General features: G+C 40.5%; 1 protein-coding gene and 1 long non-coding RNA gene across 4 annotated transcripts in view; one reads left to right on the forward strand and one right to left on the reverse strand.

Annotated features, from left to right (window-relative positions):
* Window positions 1–4,586: 4,586 nt before the first annotated feature.
* LOC139439612 (uncharacterized) overlaps window positions 4,587–19,413 on the forward strand; it is a 29,188-nt gene continuing 14,361 nt past the window's right edge. Inside the window, exon 1 of one of the 3 annotated variants that reach the window (XR_011649557.1) lies at window positions 4,587–4,717. This is a non-coding gene — a long non-coding RNA (uncharacterized lncRNA). Of the gene's footprint in view, window positions 4,718–5,214; window positions 5,279–19,413 lie in introns of those variants that run through there. The other 2 variants (XR_011649558.1, XR_011649559.1) reach the window with 2 other exon arrangements.
* On the reverse strand, window positions 13,362–13,970 carry LOC101438289 (transmembrane protein 199). Its single transcript, XM_012525932.2, is given in 5 exon segments — window positions 13,362–13,472; window positions 13,474–13,567; window positions 13,569–13,785; window positions 13,788–13,907; window positions 13,910–13,970. Coding segments are annotated over 5 exon segments (603 nt in total).

Consider the following 19,413-nt stretch of genomic DNA (forward strand, 5'->3'; position numbering starts at 1 on the left):
AATAATCCAGAATAATCTCCCCATGTCAAGGTCCATCACCTCATTCACCTCATCACCTTCAAAGGCCCTTTGGCATGTAAGGTAACAAACATATACAGAGGCTCTGAGGATTAGGAGGTGGGCATCTTTGGGGGTCTATCATTCTGCCTATTGCAGTGTGGATCATTTTTTCACCCATTCACTCAAAAATTATTTTTTGAGCAACTTCTATGTCTAGGATGAATAGAGAGAAGGAATTTTAGCCAAATCACGAAAGGTCTTTATATGCAAGTCAAAGAGCATTCAATTTATCTTATGGGTAAACAGCAGTGCCTGAAAGTTTTAACAGGGGATTTCCATTTTAGAAATCTCTTTGGCTATACAGGCTGATCATAAGAGACTGATACCCAAGCTTGGCGAATCTCATGTCACAGGTCCAAGGCAAGTGCGCAGTAACTTGTTTATGATCATCCAGGTTAGAAATACACCACTAGGGAAGTTTGTTGAGAATTCAGCAAGACCGGAAGGAGGGAGACCAGTCCGAAGACTGTGCAAGTAGTCCAGGGGAGAACTAATGGAGACATGAACACTAATGAAGAGCCCTGAGAATGGAGAGAAGTAGGCAATTTTAGGGCCACAGCAGGACTGTTTGGCAGAGTTATTGATTATCTATTGGATGCAGTCCTGTGTGGTGGAAAAATGCATATGCTTTAGAGTCACCCTGTTGTGAGTTCAAATCCTGACCCTGAAAGCCATGTACTAGCAGGTGCACGTCTTAGAAAAAAATGTCTCTGAAGCTCAGGCTTTTTGGCTATAAAGAAGGATAATAATACAAATTTTGCAGGGTTTGTAAGAATTAGCAACAATCTAAGGTGCCTAGGCACTCAGAAAAGTAGCTGCCATGATTATTTTTGTGATGGGGGTTGGTTATTATATGGATGTAAAGGGTGGTGGTGGGAGACAGAACAAAAGAGAGAAGAATGAGGATGACTTCCACAATTTGGGCTTGGAAAACAATGCGGTGGGAGGGCTATTCAAACCAAATACGGAAGATCAGAGGAAGAGCAAGCTGGGAAAGAAAAGGGCTGAGTTTCAGTTTTGAATAAGTTGAGTTGGAGGAGAGGGTGGAACTTCCCAGTGGAGAGTCCAGAAAGCTGCAGGATATATACAAGATTGGAGCCAGATAAAGAAAAAAAAAAAAAAATCTAAGAGCTATAGCAGCTATTCCATGAATCTGAAGACTTTTAAAGATGCTTTGAATATCAGCAGCAAAACTGTAGGAATCAAAAGAACTACTAATTCACCAAAGCCTTTTTACTACTTAAATCACTTTGCGTATTATAATAATGCACAAGTAATTACAATGTTCCTGTTTAAATAATAATACCCTGACAATTGAAAGAGTGCATAGAGAAATGCGCGGTCCTAAACAAACGTGCCTTATGAGCCCCCACAGAGCTCTTTGGTGTTCTATTTTACCAGTTTCCTGGAAGCAGGGTCGTGTGGAGGTTGACCGATTGGGCCGCATTTCCTCTGGGTTCACTGGCAGAAGGTCTCTGCTTCCTGCTTTACCACTTCATTCGTTTTCTTGCTTTGTTAGCCCAAGCCTGGATCCTCCTGGTGAAAGCATTTCCTACATTTTTAGTATGCCCTCTGCAGGTCTGAAAATGTGACTCTCTTTGGTGCTGGAGCGTTAACGTGTCCAGTTCCTTCCGTCGATGGATTTCTGGATTGCAGAGGGGTCCTTGTCGTGTTTCTCACTAGCGTCTGCTCCCCTGAGGATAAAGCACCTGTGCCTCTGGTCCACTAAGTCCCCTAGACATTTGGGACTCATCTTTCATACCCGGGCATTCCTTTCATTCAAAGCATCCGTAGCCATGACGTAATACCCGCATCCCCTAACCGGTGGCCCCATTTACTCCCCTTGCCAGTCCCTGCGGCCCTCCACCAGAAGGGCCCAGGGCCTGGAGTCGGGATTCCAGGGGAGCAAGTCCCTGTCTGTCCCCCTTTAGCTGCGTCACCTGGAACAAGACAATCTTTCTGTGCAGAGAGTTGTGCTCATTCAGTGTTTTCACTTTACTATTTTACATACAAAACCCCGTTTTCAAACGAAATCTTAAGTTGAAGCTCAAAACATGAAACAAGTAAAAAGGCAAGGTGCTCTGAAGAAGTGGGGACGGCAGTCTCAGGCCGGTTCCCTCACCCCAACGTGGCTGAACCCCAGCGGCGGCTCCAGGCACCTTTCCAAAGTGCAACTCCACAGGTCCCTGAGGGCTGTCATGATGTTCACTTCTGAAATTCCTGCCCGTGACATCATTCCGTACTTGAACCTGTCAGTGGCTTCCCATGTCCCAAAGATAGAGTCTAAACTCATTTGTCCCTCCTTTAAGGCCCCCCAAAGTCTGATTCAAACTGATTTTTCTGACTTTAAATTCAATTATACACACACACACCCTCCAGCAACTCTCTGGTGTAATTCAACCCGGTTCCCTGATTTATACTCGGTATTTGTTTTCTATCGCTCTTGTAACAAATTACCATAAATTTGGTGGATTAAAGCCACACAAAGGTATTATCTTACAATTCTGGAAGTTATGTCTAGGTGTCGGCCAGGCTGCTCTGGTGTCTGGAGGCTGGAGGGGAGAATTGGTATCCTAGCCTTTTCCACCTCCTAGAGTCCACCCCTGTCCTCTATCTTCAAAGCCAGCAACACTGCATTTCTCTGTGCTTTTCTTCCATATTTGCATCTTCCTTTGGCTCTCCTGTCCTGCCTTCCTCTTCCAATTTTAAGGACCCACCTATTTAAGAGAATCCAGGATAATCTCCCCCATCTCAAGGTCCTTAACGTAATCACATCTGTAAATTCCCCTTGGCCACGTAATCTAATGTATTCTCAGCTTCCAGGGATTGTGATGTGGACATCTTCAGTAGTCCATGATTCTGCCTACCACGCCCCTAATATCTATTTTTTCTATACAACTAGATGTGCATGAGTGGCAGACTTTCCTGAAGGATGGAGAATATTGCAGGAGCGGGGGAATGCTTCATTGCAGTCATACAATGTGGCCACGTAGGCATCCTTCTTTTGGTCATTCCACCCCTCCACTGAAGATGGGTCCCTGGTTGTTTAATCCTCACACAGAGTCCTAGTCTCATGCCACCCCCCTCCCACTCTCTGACTTCTTCCTCCTTTGCCTCTCCACTACCTTCCTTCTTCTCCCTGGACTTTCCATGGCACCACACACGCCAAATGCTTCTCTCTCTGTTCTGTAAAACAATCAAACTTTCTCCAGTCCTGCTTCCCAAATTCAGCTCCCATGAAAGGGCTTGGCTAAAAAATGACCTTCCACTTAATAGGAGCCATCCTCCTTAGAATGTGGTTGTAGTTTTGATCCCCATTTTCCTCCATCATAGTCCAATGATAACATGTTGACTTGCCCACAGACATGGCACCACTTCCCACGCCAGTGCGATGTTTTGGCATTTGTTCTTCTTTAGACAAACGTGCTTGGGGAAACCATCTTAGAGATTATTGTTGGTTGGGCAAAAGGGAGGAAATTTAAAGGGGTGCTTTTCCTTCTTATAATCTAAAAGAAGAGAGTGATGCTTTTGTGAATGATGAGTCTAAATAAAAATGTGGAATTTTTAAAGATTAGTATAAAGCTGTAAGTCACACTACTCCATGGTAGTCCAGGACTCACCCTTACTAGACTGTTAGAACTTTGAGGCCGGAGATTATATTTTATTCAATTTCATGTACCCAACAAAGTATCTACCCATAATAGATTCTAATAAATTTTTTTTTAAGATTTATTTATTCCCCCCCACCCCAACACACCCCACCCTACCCCCTGTTGTTTTTGTGCTCACTATCTTCTTTCTGTGTCCATTTGCTGTGTATTCTTCTGTGTCTGTTTGTCTTCTTTTTAGACAGTACTGGGAACTGATCCTGGGACCTTCTGGTAGTGGGAAAGAGGTGCTCAATCTCTTGCGCCATCACAGCTCCCTGGTTTGCTGTGTCTCTCGTTGCCTCTCCTCTATGTCTCTTTTTGTTGCGTCATCTTGCTGCGCTGGGTCTCTGTGAGGGCCAGCACTCCTGTGTGGTCCAGCACTCTGTGTAGGCCAGCTTGCCGCTCAGACTTCTCCAGGAGGCCCCAGAAATCGAACCCTGGACCTCCCATATGGTAGACAGGAGCCCAATCACTTGAGCCACATCCGCTTCCCCTAATAAATTTTTATTGATATAACTAATGGATACAGTATAAAAGCTACCATTTATAAATACAGGTAAATATATATATATATATATATTTATTTAATTTTCCCCTCTCTAATGTAGTGCTCTTTTTCTAACTCAGACAGGAGGTTGTTTTCTTACATTGCAACCTATTAGAAGGTGGACTGTGTTTCTTGCCTTCAGGTGAGAATTAGTGTTAAGGGAGTTGAGTAATACCACACTCAAAAGTCCTCCACAGGGGACATTGGAATGGAACATTGGCGTAATGGAAGAAGTGTTATAAAGCCACGGATTAGTATTAACATCTGTGCAAAACAAGCTTTCAAACTGTGAACCAACAGGACTGACAATAGTCTATTTATCTTCATTCTGTTCCCAAGTTAGAGTGGTGCTGATTCTGAACAGTGAGTCACTCGCAGACATGAGCTACAAGAAGCAGCAATCTGCAACACCCCAAGAAACACAGGGGAGACAACTGAGAATTAATTCTCACTCTTGTAAGTAAGTATAACATTTTGCATTTTGTTTTGTATAGTTGGGCGAACAGAACACTTTTCCCACAGACAGTTTTGAAGTAAAGCTTGGAGCCTTTCTTTATAGAGTAGAGACCACCAGGGAGGCTTTCTGTGGGAACGTGGGAGCATTGTGTGCCTTTTGCAGTAAGATTGTGGCCAGAAAAGCAGTGATTTTGAATGTGGTGGATGATAAAAGCTTTCACTTCTAAGTGAGTGCAGCTAACTCATCATTATTCGTGCTGACAGAAAAGAGGTAAAGCATAATTAAATCTCCAAATGTCATAAAGCAAATTGATTTTGTACTTTCATAACTTGTGCCCACCTGAAGCAAAATGGACCAATTTTGAGTATCACCTTCTTTCCTCAATAATCAGTTATCTATTCATCCATTTAGCAAATAGTCACTGTGTACCTGCGAGCATTAGGGTTAGCACAGTGAGAGAGTTGTACTTATTCCAAGCTTAGGGGGTGGCAGGAGAAGACATCAGCTTGGGGCTCAGGTAGGGACTCCTGGAAGAGGACTACGGCACTGGACAGAGGACAGAGGGTGAGTGAAGAGTTGGGGGAAGGACAGTTTTTCCAGCAGGGTCAGGAGAAGGGTGAGGAGAATGAGCCAGCAGAGAGAGCAGAAGATGCCATGGAGAGACAGAGCCAAGTGAGAGATACAACAAGGTCATGGAAGGGTGGGGTCAAGGACACAAGACTGTTGATTCACAATAAATGGAAGAAAAATATTTGCCTCTTCTCAAACCCTTGAAGGTAGTAAAGATACCAAAGGGCAGTACAATCAACAAAAGTAGTCTGTAAGAACCCAGGGAGGGGACTGAGCAGAAGTGAAGGGTGTAAGAATCTCAGGAAGTCATGTGCCCTGCAAAGAAGCAGCACCAGGGATGCTTCACCTAACAGCAGGGAAGAGCTACAAGAGCTGGACACACCTTGAGAGCGCCAGGCACCCAGCCTGCAAAGAAGGGCAGGACCTAGCTAAGGAACCCAGCCTGAGCAAGCCTAAGATGGATGCGTTTCAAGAACCACTGGGCCAAGACCACCAAGCACCGAAAGCCAGGGGTATGTTACTGGGGAGGACAGACGCTATCTTGAGCCTCTGCCTCTGCCTACCGTAGGGTCCCATGGTCTTCGCTTCCTACAGCGCCCCTCTGCCCAGCCCCTGGGAAATTTCCACAGGAGGAGACCTTCCTATCTCCTTCCACCCCAGTCCTGGGAGTTCCCAGTGCAGGACTCCAACAGTGGGGTCCGGAGGCCCCAGTTCTAGGATTAGTTTCTGAATTTTATGCCACTGAATCTGAAATTCTCCCTGGCCCCAGACGCCATCAGTGACTGTAACATCTACCTCTTCCCCATGACATCCCAGCTTTTGACTCTCTAGACAAGAATGTTCTAGCTCCAGGATATGTCTGAACTTATAGACCGATCTATCACCGAACATCCTGCTACTCCCTTGGGAGAACTATGAGAAATCCCTATGACAACTGTCAGGGTATGTGCGGCATGCCCGTGTTGTTGCGTGAAGTGGTGTGTTGTTCATTTCTCATTGTCGTTTAGTGTTCCACAGTGGGAATATACCACAATTTGTCCATTTTTTCTACTGATGATGGTACATTTGCGTTGTTTCAATCTGGGGCTATTAAAAATAATAATGCTGCTGTGAATATTTTGCACCTGTCATTTCACTCTCACAGGCCAAATATCTGTGGTGTATCTGGGAGTGAAATTGCTGGCTCATGGGGCGTGAGTCTAGTCAGCTTTGGTAGATGGTGTCAGAGAATTTCCTAGAGTGATTTCACCAATTTTATACTCTCATGAGCAATATAAGGAAATTCCTGTATCCTCACCAATATTCAGAACTGTGAGACTTAAATGTTCGTTGATCTGATGACTTTGATTTTCCTTGTGGCTTTCATGTTCATTTCCCTGATGACTAATGAGGTTCAGTGCTCCTCATATGCTCATTGGCCATTAGCATTTCCTCTTACATGAAGTGACGATTCAAGCTAATTGTTCAGTTTCCTAATTAATTTGAATGAATTCTTTATATATTTTAGATAATAATCTTTTGTCAGTTTTATGTGCTGCAATTATTTTCCCTATTCTCCGGCTCCCTTTTTCGCTCTTTATGGTGTTTTTTAATGAATACAATTTCTGCCCCCCTCCCAACCCCCACCACCCCGAGATGGCTCCCTTGTCTGTTGACTCATTGATTTTGCTGGTTGGTTGTGCTCATTGTTTGTGCTCATCGCCTGCTCGTTGTTTTTTTGCTTGTTGTCTGTTTTGTTTTTTCTTTAGGAAGCACCAGAAGCCGACCTGGGACCTCCTATGAGGGAGGAGGTGCTTAATTGCTTGAGCTGCATCCGCTGCCCTGAATAGACTTTCCTGATGTTGATGTAGTCTAATTACAGGTTTCTCAAACTATCTGTGGGGTACTGGAATTTGGGTTTTTGCTTGTTGTAAAATATCCAATAAGTCACAGACTGATACATTTGTGAAATACAATGAGAATAATAATATAAATATTAAATTTAAAAAGCTATTAAAAGAGGACTGTATACTCATTTACAGGAGGAGGAAAGAGAAATAAGGGATATATATGCCCCAAAACCAGGCTAGTGATTTCAAACTCCCTCATAAATACCTTATTCACACCCTAACCCCAAGACCACGGAAGGAAACATGCTTCCCTGGCCTGTAGCCACAGAGGAGTGGCCTGATTCCTGTCAGTCTGGGGTAAAGCCACTTCCGACCTGGATAAGCCCTTCTCTTCATGTAACAACAGCTCAGTCTTTCCCTCAGTCGCTGGCGGATTACACTTGCCAAATAGCATCACACCAGCCTTCTAGTCAGGGCTCCCTTTTATTGATTACTCCTTTCTCCACATCCTTGATGGTCTCCTGGTGGGAGGGTATATTTTTTCAGGTAGTCATAAAGGAGAGAATGGGAGTAATGATTGTCTGCATTAAGTCAGTACTCTATTCCTTCCATTGCCAAAAATAATTTAAACTCTGGCCTGGAGAATTATAATGTATAGAATCATTTCCCATAAAAACCATGACAAATAACTACTACAAGGTCAACATTATTTGGGTTGTGAAGGAAAATTCCATAGCAAGTAAAAAGCTAATTCTTCATGGCTCAGGCAAAGAAGCAAAGGCCCAAGAGGTTTAAATAGTGTCATTCAAGCAACAGTAACATTTATAACTTTTTATACAGAAATAAAACAAAAATACAGAAAACCATACAACACAAGTACATAATTTAGTGAATTATCATCAGCCAAACTCCCTTGTAACCACCTCCAGGGCATGAAATATTATTTTGCCAACCATTCCAGAAATCCCTCCATGTGGACCACTTAAACCTTGTCATAGCCTCCATAGTTTTTATACTTCCTCATATCTCTGATTTTTAACATTTCTATCTTTTTCACCTTCTATTTCTTTTAAGCCATTTCATATATTTCTTTTCATCTCCAGGTCTCTCCTCCATCCCTTTTCCTTAAATTCTATTGAAGAATCCTGGATATTAGACCTATAGCAGTGAAACGTCAGTCTGTATCAGAATCACCTGAAAGCCTCCCTGAACTATAGACGCTGGGCCTCACTCCTAGAGATTCTGTTTCTGTTTCTGTTTCTGTTTCTGTAGGTAGGATTGCATTTCTGGCAAGTTCCCAGTTGATGCAAGTGTGGCTAGTCTGGGGCTACACTTTGCAAACCACTGAACTATAGAGTTTTTTACAGTTAGGGTTTTGCTGAGTGGTGCATTTAGCATGATCCACTGTCTTCGGTGCTTCCTGTAGATTGGGTGCTAGATCCAGAGGCGTGACCAGACTCCGAACTGATTCCTTTGGCAAGACTATAGGTGGTGATTTGTTCTTTCATCAGGAGGCATATGTCTGATGTTTCCCTTTTTTATGATATTAACAGCACTAGATGCTCATTTCCTAGATCCATTAATTCACTGGGGCTTACAAATCAGTGATATTCAACTTTTATCATTTTGCTTTCATTTATTAGCTGGAAAAATTTGATAGAGTTACTTTCCTCATCTACTATTTGGTTACACAATGGTACATTTCATATAGGAAAGGCAGGATATATATATTTGAGCCTCTTCCATTTATATAAGATTTTCAAAATAGTAATAAGTTGCTTCCCTACTATCCTCTGAAGAGGACTAATTCTTTTGATATTTTAAAAATATTGTTACAAACTCATATATTTAAACATATTTTATGTGTTTCTACGCACTGTGGTTACTATCATTACTGAAGCTCAAATCGCCCCCCTTTGCAGCGGGACCCTCTTCAAGTTGGCTCCTGAGTCTCTTTGATATGACCCTATATTCTTCCTTTGATGGCTTCCTTGCCACATTGAATTTTTTGTATATTTGTTTTATGTAGTTGTTTAATGTACAAAGTTTTATAGGAGTCTTTGGGCCTTCACAAAACAAAACAGGGCTGGGAGGTTGTGAATGAAACAATCAAAAGATCAAAATGGAAATAAGCAAACTACGTAGTATGTTGTGCTAAGAGAAAAATAAGCTACAGTAAAACCTCATTAACTAAAACTCAAGTAGAGACAAAGTTGAATTTGGATAGTTGAAAAATGTAAATAAATTGAAAAGAAAAAAAATATTTAAATTCTCCATAAAATACATAGGTACACATTTCAAGGATAAACAGTAAATTGAATGCATCTAAAAATGAAGTGTGGCTTCCTTGGGATCCTCAAGGAAGGTATTTAAATATAATTGAAAAGAGCGATCATAATTGGCATATCAATTGTAAATGAGTGCTTTTTAAAAGAGAGCTTTAAAATCATTTCTTAAGTAGTTCACATAGGCAACTAATTTGCTTCAACAAACCATACAGTTTAATCCATTACCTTAAATTCCAGGAAGAAGTAATGAGGTTTTACTTTAAAAGCAAAAAACCAAACATTTCAAGTGACAAGACTTCAGCATCCCCAGTATCAAAAAATTAGTAATGAAGCTTCAGTGTGGGAAGCATAGCCAGGTACAAGACTAGGCAGTCTGAACAGTATTATACTAGTGATTCCTTTACTCATGAAATACACAAAGGATGCTCCAGGCTCATTTTCTACATTGCCTGCCTGTGTTAGTCAGCCAAAGGGATGCGGATGTAAAGTACCATAAATCTGTTGGCTTTTATAAAGGGTATTTATTTGGGATAGAAGCTTACAGTTACCAGGCCATAAAGCATTAAGTTACTTCCCACACCAAAGTCTGTTGCCACATTTGGAGCAAGATGGCTGCCAACATCTGCCAGGTTTCAGGATTCTTCTCCCTCTCTTCATGGGGCTCATTTCTCTCTGGGCTCAATTTGCTGTGCTCTCTCCATAAGGCCAGCTATAGATTATCAGGTGAACAGCTCGTCTTTCTTCCAGCAGCCTCTGCCATGTCTAATGGAACCTTCTCTTTTTCCTCACGTGTCTGGTTCTCTATGTGCTTACTTCCAGGGCTCCAGGATCACAACTCCAGCCTCCTTTCTCTGACACAAAGTTTCTCTGCGAGTCCCCGCCCCAACATCCTACTGACATGGCCCAATCAAAGCCTTAATTATTATTTAATCAAGTAAAAGTGAAAACCTCTGAATCCAATATAATCTAACATGTTCAAAGGAACAGGCCAATTTACAAACATAATCCAATATCTATTTTTGGAATTCATAAACAATATCAAACTGCTACACAGCCCCAGACCTGATATCAGCCAGTTCTCCAATAAGTCCTGGTTTCTTTCAGTGTTTCAATACCATAATCTAGATAGGCAATACGTATGCTCAATACCTGAACCGATCTTTTTTTCCAGAACTTTCTAGTGGAGATACACACACACACACACATAGTGGAAATTATATGTACACATGTATATTTGTTTTGGGGAGATAAATTATTTCAGGTGTTCATACTGCTATTTTCCATTCAAATACAAGACTGCAAATTTCAATATTCTTTCCCTGTATACTGAGAATTCTGGTTCTCAAGAACACAGGGGAAAATAGGATTAGAATATCCCATAATTACATATTTGCTTTATCCATATCATATATATAACAGTTTCAGAATAAAAATACTAATACAACCATCACCAATTACAATTCCTGAAAACAGTTAAAAATATTTTGCTCATGTTATCTCCATTCTCAACAAAAACATTTCTTTATGTGTAACTTGGCAAAGAATACAGCCATTACATACAATTCTCTCTCCCTCTTAGCCCTTGTTTAGTCAAGCAACTATGTCCTCAGTACTTGTCACTAGTCCATCTTCGATGTCTTTTGAGTCATTTGGGCTGACACATCTTCTCAAGTTATCCCTTGGGAAGGGCTCAGGGGAACAATAGTCCCTGGGTGCTTGCAAGTTGATAACAGCTTGTGCCTTTTATACTTGAAAGTCATTTTGCTTGAGATAAAGTTCTTGGCTCACATTTTCTTTCCTTGAGTATCTCAAATATCTTACTCAATTTTTTTTATGGCATGAAGTGTTCTTGAAAAGTCTAAAGATAATCTAATATATATATCACTTGCTTTTTAAATTTCAAATCATTTTTTTATTTCAGCAAATTCTTACTTGAATTGTAGTTGTTAGTATTTGTTCTCTTCTCTTTTTTGGTTTTCTTCTTCAGCAACGTTTATGATCTCTATGGGTCTGTGACCATTTGATATTATTTATGAATTCCGAAAAGAGATATAGATTATGTTTGTAAATGGGTTTGTTACCCTAGGCACGATAATCCTTTGATTGTATTAAATTTAGCTGAGACATCTGATTAAATTATGTTACGATTAGGGATTTGATTCAACCATGTCATTAGAGTACACCTCAGCAGTGAGTCCCAGCCGCCTTGGTGGGCTGATAAAACAGACTCTCACATGGAAGTGGACACACAGGAGAAGAACTCAGAGGAATAGAAAGCTCATTCGACATGGCAGAGGTCCAGGGTAGAGAGATGAGCCTGATAGTTCACTGCTGACCTTGTGGAAAGAACAGAACACCTGAGCCAGGAAAGAAATGAGCCCTGGGTAGAGAGACAAGCCTTATGCCAGCCTACACTTGAGATCAAAAGAAGCTGGGACCATGGAGCCTAAAGAGGAAGAAGGCAGGCTGAACCCTTGCAGACATTGCCTACCATCTTGTTTCAGCATGTGGCCAATGGCTTTGGGTGAGGAAGTACCTCTTATGGTACCTTAAGTTGGACTCTTTAGGGTCTTGTGACTATAAGCTTCTGCCCCAAATAAAAATCCTTTATAAAAGCCAAGAGATTTCTGGTGCTTTGCAGCTTTGCATCAGCATCCCTTTGGCTGATCTTTTTTTTTTTTTTTTTTTTTTTCGCCTATCTTCAATATTTTACTTTTACTCCTTCCTCATATCTTTTTTTTGCAATAAATATTTATTGGATAAATAACTAATACTGATATCCTTTTAAGTGCTTTCCACAGTTCTATCATCACAGAATCTAAATTCTTAGGGATTTAATATAACACAGAGACTTCAGGACAACCTAGGAATCCTTGTCTCCATTTACCAGGTGAAAGATCACAAGTTGGTGATTTGATTTCTCCCAGTCTCAGCTTTGTCTTCTGGAAAAGGGGCCTAAGACCATTTCCTTTTCCAAATGTGATTCCAAAGACAATCATGTAAAACAGTCAACTGTGAACATTTACATATCATTTTTTCGCACTCAACCCAAACATGTTTAAGAACACCTGAAATATCTGCATTAGGCTAGTGTGTAATATTATGTACAGTTATGTATAAATATGTTTACTCATATTCATACATACACACATATATCATTAAATGTGCAAATAGTCCCTATCTACAGAGAATGTCCCCCTTTATTGGTTGAGACAATCCACAATAGCCACACTCCTCCCATACACAAACACAGCAATTTTACAATTAAAAGCAGACATACTGTTTTGCCATCTGGATTTGTTTTTCTTTTTGGAGGCAGAGCAAAGGGTAATGGGAAGGGAGAGAATGTGAAGAAGGGTTGGTGAGAGATAGAAACTCAGAAAAGGGCAAGCAGAATGAAGAGAAGGATGAAGGTCAAAGCTGAAATTCCAAAAAGGCAGCAGTCTTGCTTAGAGTTCCACCATCCTGTACCAAATCCTTTCTCCTGTTGGATGTCATCTGATCACTTCCCCTTCTAGTACAAACTAGAAAGGGGATTCTTTCTATCTTCTTGGGGGCTTCTGACCTAAATTACAGGTCTGCCTCAATGACGTGGGAAAAGAATGAAAATTGATTTATGTGCTTGGGTAAGTTCAAGACAGAGTGGTCTACTTCTAGAAAGGCCTGGATTCTATTCACTCCTGATGAGAAAAAAACCTAGCCCCAACAGTGCTCAGAATGGATTGGAGGCGCTAGAAGGGGCACTGTATTCAAGATTCCATAGACCGGTTCTTCAGTTTAAAGATGTGTTACCTGAGCATCCTCCTCGCTCCCTCTGGAACAGTAGGTGGCCTGGCCTGGTTCTCTGTCTTACTGGAGCTGAGTACAAAGAGCCTGATGGGTTGAATGAGAGTCAGTGATTGGCAGCTGGGAGCGTGGAGTCCCCCAAACCTTCTCCAGACTCAGGTGATGGAGCACCAGTTACAGCTTTCCCAACTTGCCTTCCACCATGTCTCACACCATGTTGTCCAGCTCAGCCAGACACACCACAGAGGCAAAGGTAAACACAGCCAGCACCTGTGAAGCCATTTCTTCACATTTCTGTGAAGATATACTGGCTTCTAAGGTAAGAGCCGATGAAAGCAGCTGCCATGGTGACAATGAAGTTGAAGGTGATGATAACCAGACCTCACCTGCTTGCCCAACTCACGGAGAGTCCTGACATGCCTTGAATCCTGGCAGGTGACATTACGAGTGATCTGCTTATATTCCTCATTGGCCAGCTGTATCCTAATTTTCTTCAGCTGGGCAACTAACTCTAGGTTCTGGGAAGGCTTCACAACCTCTGGGAGATAGATTTCACTGCTTTCCAGGAGCTCATGAAGGTAAAATGTAGAGTTCCTTCTCTCAGGCGCTGGTGCAGATCTCAGTTCAGACATAAGGAAACCAGGTGTCCAGGGCCACTGCGGCATTCACTGCCCTTGTATTTCTTTCCCAGCAAGGCCATAAGCTCCACCAGCAGCTCTGGGGCCACCGCTTGACCTCCAGCTCCCCACCAGAGCCAAAGTGCACCAGCATACCTCTCCTCATACCTTTTTAAATGTTATCATTTTTATCTTTTTCACCTTCTTTCTTTTATGACACAATTCATTGTCCTTATTTGCTCCTGTGATTCTCCTAGTTTAAATTTCATATTTAAAATATTTTTCTTTTATTCCTAATTCTTTCCTTAGTTCTGTCATCTCATTTCTGCATTTTACTAATTCTAATTTATTTTGTTCTCTTATGTCTTGTATTATTTTCTTACTGTATTTTAGCTTATTTTGAAACAGTAGGTTACAGTTTTTATCTGTTTTAAATGTACTATCTTTCTTGTATGCTTTTTTTTTTTTTGGCAGTGTAAATCTATTCCTTATTCTCTTTTAACTTCTAATGACTATGCATAAGATTCAACCTCAGTTTCTTTCCATTGCTCATTTTTATGTGACATATTTTCAAGTTATCTTTTCTATCATCACAAAGCTCCCTCTTTTGTTTGTTTTTTATCTAGCATTGAAAAACAATGATGGTTTGCTTTCTGAGATTTCGTGCTCTGTTCTCTTCCACCACTTTTGTCCCTACCTTATCTTTCCTTCAGTCTATTGTCCCTGTCTTGCTCAGTTTTGTTTCTACTCCCAAAAGTTTCTCTTCAGTATGTCCTTTCACTGTGAGTAATTTGAAAATCTTTTGAAAAGCTTTGAGCAAAGAAGTGACAGTATCGAACTTACCTTTTAAAAGGATCGCCCTGGCTGCTCTCAAACAAATATTGCAAGGGGAACAAGAAAGCAAATAGGGCAAGTTGTTAGGAAGCAATTGCAATATTATTATTGGCAAATTTTACACACACAGCTCCTAATCATACAGCTGGTCAGAGGTGGAGATGGCATTTTGTCTTCAGAATCCATAGTAAACGCCTGTCATCTGAGGCTGTTAAACATCTTTCAGACACCCTCTCCACACGTTTTGATAGTTTTCCACATTATAAGTCCCAAGGCAACATTTCCCAGATTCCCTTACGGCTAGAGTGCAGAGACTTGTAACTTAGGTTTCACCAATCAGATGCAACCAGGAGTAGGGTTGCCAGATTTGGCAAATAATGCAGATGCTGAGTTAAATTTTTTAAATTATGTATATAATTCACTGTAATATAATTCACATGCCCTAAAATTCACATTTTAACATGTACAATTCAGTGGTTTTTAGTATTGTCACAAATTTGTGCGACCACCACCACTAATTCTAGAACATTTTCATCACCCTCAAAAGAAACCCTATACCTATTAGCAATCACTCTCCGTTCTTCCTACCCCTAGCCTGCGGCAATCATTAATCTACTTCTGTATTTATGGCTTTGTCTATTTTACTCATTTCATATAAATGAAACCATGTAATATGTAGTCTTCTAGGTCTGGCTTCTCCACTTACTATGCTTTCAAGGTTCATTCATGTTATAGCATAAATCAGTACTACATTTCTTTTTTATTTTCTCGATTTTTAAAATCTTTTTTTAAAAGATACATATATCACACAAATGTTACATTACAAGATATAAGAGGTTCCTGTATACCCCATTCCTTAAACCCCCCACTCCTCCCACATTGACAACTTCTTTCATTAGTGTGGTACATTCATTGCATTTGATGCGTACATTTTGAAGCTGTTACACAGCATAGATTATAGCTTATATTGTAGTTTACACTCTCTCCTAGTCCATTCAGTGGGTTATGGCAGGATTTATAATGCCCTGCATCTGTTTCTGCAGTATCATTGAGGACAACTCCAAGTCCCCAAAATGCCCCAATATCATACCTTTTTCCCCTCTCCCTGCCTTCAGCAACTCCTGTGGCCACTGTCTCCACATCAATGATATATTTTCTTCCATTGCTAGAGTCACATTAATTCTATAGTAGAATACCAGTAAGTCCACCCTAATCCATATTTATTCCTCCATCCTGAGGACCCTTGGATGGCAATGTCTACTCTACCTCTAAATCGAGAGAGGGCTTAGATCCCACATGGCTGATGGATGAAATTCTACTGCTCACAGCTATAGACTCTCTCGGTTACCTCATGTGGTGGTTAACCATCCTCACCTCCCTGTTAGCTGACCTGGGTAAGTCCAATGAACCAGACAGTAGGTTACATTTCTTTTTATGACTGAATAATAGTCCACTGCATGAATATACCACACTGTGTTTATCCATTTATTAGTTGCTGGAAATTTGGGCTGTTTCCACTTTGGGGCTACTATGAATAATTCTATTTTGAGTATTCATGTATAAGTTTTTGTGTGGACATATGTTTTCAATTCTCTTGGGTAAATTAAACTTGGATTTCAGATAAACAATAAATAATTTCCAAATATTTCATGGGACAAACTTATGCTAAAAAATCATCGTTCATCTGAAATTCAAATTTAATTGGGAATTATTTATTTTTATCCGTCAACCCTAGGAGAGGCTTTGTCAATGAAGTGAGAAATGTGAGGCAGTATCAATGGTGAATTCTATCAAATATTTACGGAAAATAGAATAGTGATCCTAAACAACTTCTTCCAGAAAATAGAAGAGGAAGAAACCTTTCCAACTTATTAGATAAGGCCAGCATTATCCAGAAAAAGACATTAGAAGGAAAGAAAACTATGGACCAATATCCCTCATAAACAAAGATGAAAATTCTCAAATGAAAGATTAGCAAATTGAATCCAGCACACTCTGCTCCTCCAATCAGGGCAACTCCTGAGGCACCTCCCTGAAACTCAAATTGCCGAGGATGCCTGGTTCAAAACCATTGATTTTCAGTCCTCGTTTTACATTTAGATTAAGCTACAGAGCAACATACTGAGACTGCGTTAGTTTTTGTCAGCATAAGCCTACTTTAATATAGCCTATAATAAACAGTGGTATGGAAATCCTAAATGTACGTATTTCAGTAGGGATGTCGTCAAGGGTACTATTCATGACATTTCATACCTGCGAAGAAAAACTATGCTTCACTGGCACACTGGTTTGCTTGTTTATTGCTTTATCTTACAGAACATTCTGAATCCTAAACTGCTTGAGTTTCTCACTTTCCTTTGATCATTAGAAATTAATATTAAACTCAATTTGTGGCCCATATCTAGCAAATATATAAAAACATGTGAATTACAATTTGTGTGCTAATCTTACCTCTAACTTTATTATCCTTTGACCTGCAAGTCTTAACTCTTAAGGATATCTTATTTAAAATTTTTTTCATATAATTTTGTAAGGTGTCCCAAATCCTTTCAGAATGAAGTATGATTCGCTAGATAATTGGAAAAATGATTATGTTTCTTTGGGGAGATCAGCCAGGGTTTGTTTTAAGGGTATACTAATGACAACAAGCACCAGGACACTTGAGTGCTCAGATGTAGAAAACTATATATTTTAAATTATTATTCTGAAGGGAAAAAAAAGACGTACTATGTTATTAAAGTCTAGAATTAGAATGTCAGGCCTGTGGCATAAAATTAAATCCTGGAACTCCATGTTATATTTCTAAATGGGTACCTTTATCCTTGAATAGTAAAAATTAAAACCCTGGTCTCTCTGGAATTTAGGAAATGTTTGGGCAAGGTTGAATGGGAGTGGGCATTTCCATAAATGCAATTTTTACTGGTGCTTTCAGTTATTTCTGTTAACTTTCTTTAAAGCTAGGAGTAATAAGATTACTAAGAAGATGCTGAGTTTTAGATCGTGTTTTCATTCATAAAGAAAGAGAAAAAATAACACCAGGGATTTGGCATGGGCACAGACGTAATTCCATTTTTCTCTGAGTCAATCTGGACTCAAAATTAAGTAAGTAAACAAACAAAGAAACCCATCCACAAACAAAAACAAAGTAATATGAGCACTTTAGAAAAACTCATCTATGAATTCTACTTTATGCCAATACTACGTGGGGGTCAGGAAATATGGATCTATTCTTCATTTCGATAGAGAAGAAAAATAACAAATTCCTTCAAAATACTGGCAAATCTCAAAGGAGAGACAGCTCAACCTGCTTTCAGAATAATCTCCCAGAAATATTACTTGAAATTCCGTTGCTAGAGTAACATGCACCTTTTGTTTAAATAGCTTATCACTTAGCGATTGTATTTGATTGTGAGTAATCGAAACCTCCAAAAGCAGTGGTCTAAACAAATCAAATGTTTGTTTTTCCCACAGAAATAGAGTCTTCAGATAGGGAGTCTGGGGCTGGTACAAAGGAGCCATCAAGCCACCAGGGACCCAGCCCAGCCCATGTCTGGCCCCCTTAGCTGTGACTTCATGCCACGATCACTTCTGACAATGATGGCAGTTCCACTTCTACAGGGCCTCCACTTTCTAGAGAAGGGGTAGGGTGAAAGACAAACACTGCCTAAACCTACTCTCGGCTGCCCTGCCCAGAAACTTTCACCTATAACTCCAGACTAAGGCTAAAACCGTGTCCCATTGTCACTTCAGCTACAAGGGAAATACAGCCTTTTAGTTGGGTATATTTTCACTTAGAACAAAATTGGGATTCTCTTAGTCATAAAGATGGGGAGGATTGATACTAGGTATGCAGCCAGAAGTATCTGCAACTCATAATTATCCTGGGGAATTATGAGGTTTCCGGGGTTTGATTTGCTTGGTTGTCCCTGTGCTCGCTGGGGTTGGGAAGAGTACTGGTGAAGAAAAAAAGTTCAGCTTTTGCTAGTTCCCTGGTTACATACCTTTGGACTCAGAGATCTCAGAGGACTCTTTTGACGACTGCAACGTCATTCTGAGTCATTGGAGAGTCCACATTCCAAGTCTTCTTTCAGCATCCTAAGTCTTACACCCTAGAAGGAGATGACTAGGAATGAAACGCTCTGTTTACTGACTCAGTACAGGTAGATGTAGGACCGAACTTCTCAAATCGGGACTCATGAGTATTCTGGGTGACTGTGAGACTGTAAACCAGAGAAGTCATAAATTCCTAGATAAAACAAAAAGCCTCCTCTGGAAGAGCATCATAAAACACACGTGCACATTCCTAAGCACTTTAGCTATCTGTACTAAAACTACTCCTGCTATGTATCAGTAACTTCAAAGAGACATGTTTACAATCTTGTGAACCCTGACTTGGCTCTGTGCCTTCTTTGTCCTTGCCCTTTGCAATCCTCTGTAAACCACTGGGTGGTGCAGAGTGCTACCCTGAAGGTCCTGCAGCCTCCCAGGACTGGTTTCCCGGTCTGTAAGTTCCCTAATAAACTCTTATTACTCTTTTGCTATATGTAGTGGCCTGCTTCAGTTTTCAGTCTTTATGGCCCATTGAACTTTGGTGGGACCCATTCTGTAGATTCATGGCTGGACAGTGATCCAATCCTTGAACACACTAATTTTTAAAAATCTTTTAAAATGATCATCTAAAAAGAGATTACTTTATGTATTATATAGATAAAATTCCTTTTCCCATGGTAATTTGTAACTGAAAGACATTTTAATAGGATCAGAGCTTATTTTCT

The sequence above is a fragment of the Dasypus novemcinctus genome, chromosome 9, assembly GCF_030445035.2.
Source record: "Dasypus novemcinctus isolate mDasNov1 chromosome 9, mDasNov1.1.hap2, whole genome shotgun sequence".
In the NCBI taxonomy this organism is placed as follows: Eukaryota; Metazoa; Chordata; class Mammalia; order Cingulata; family Dasypodidae; genus Dasypus; species Dasypus novemcinctus.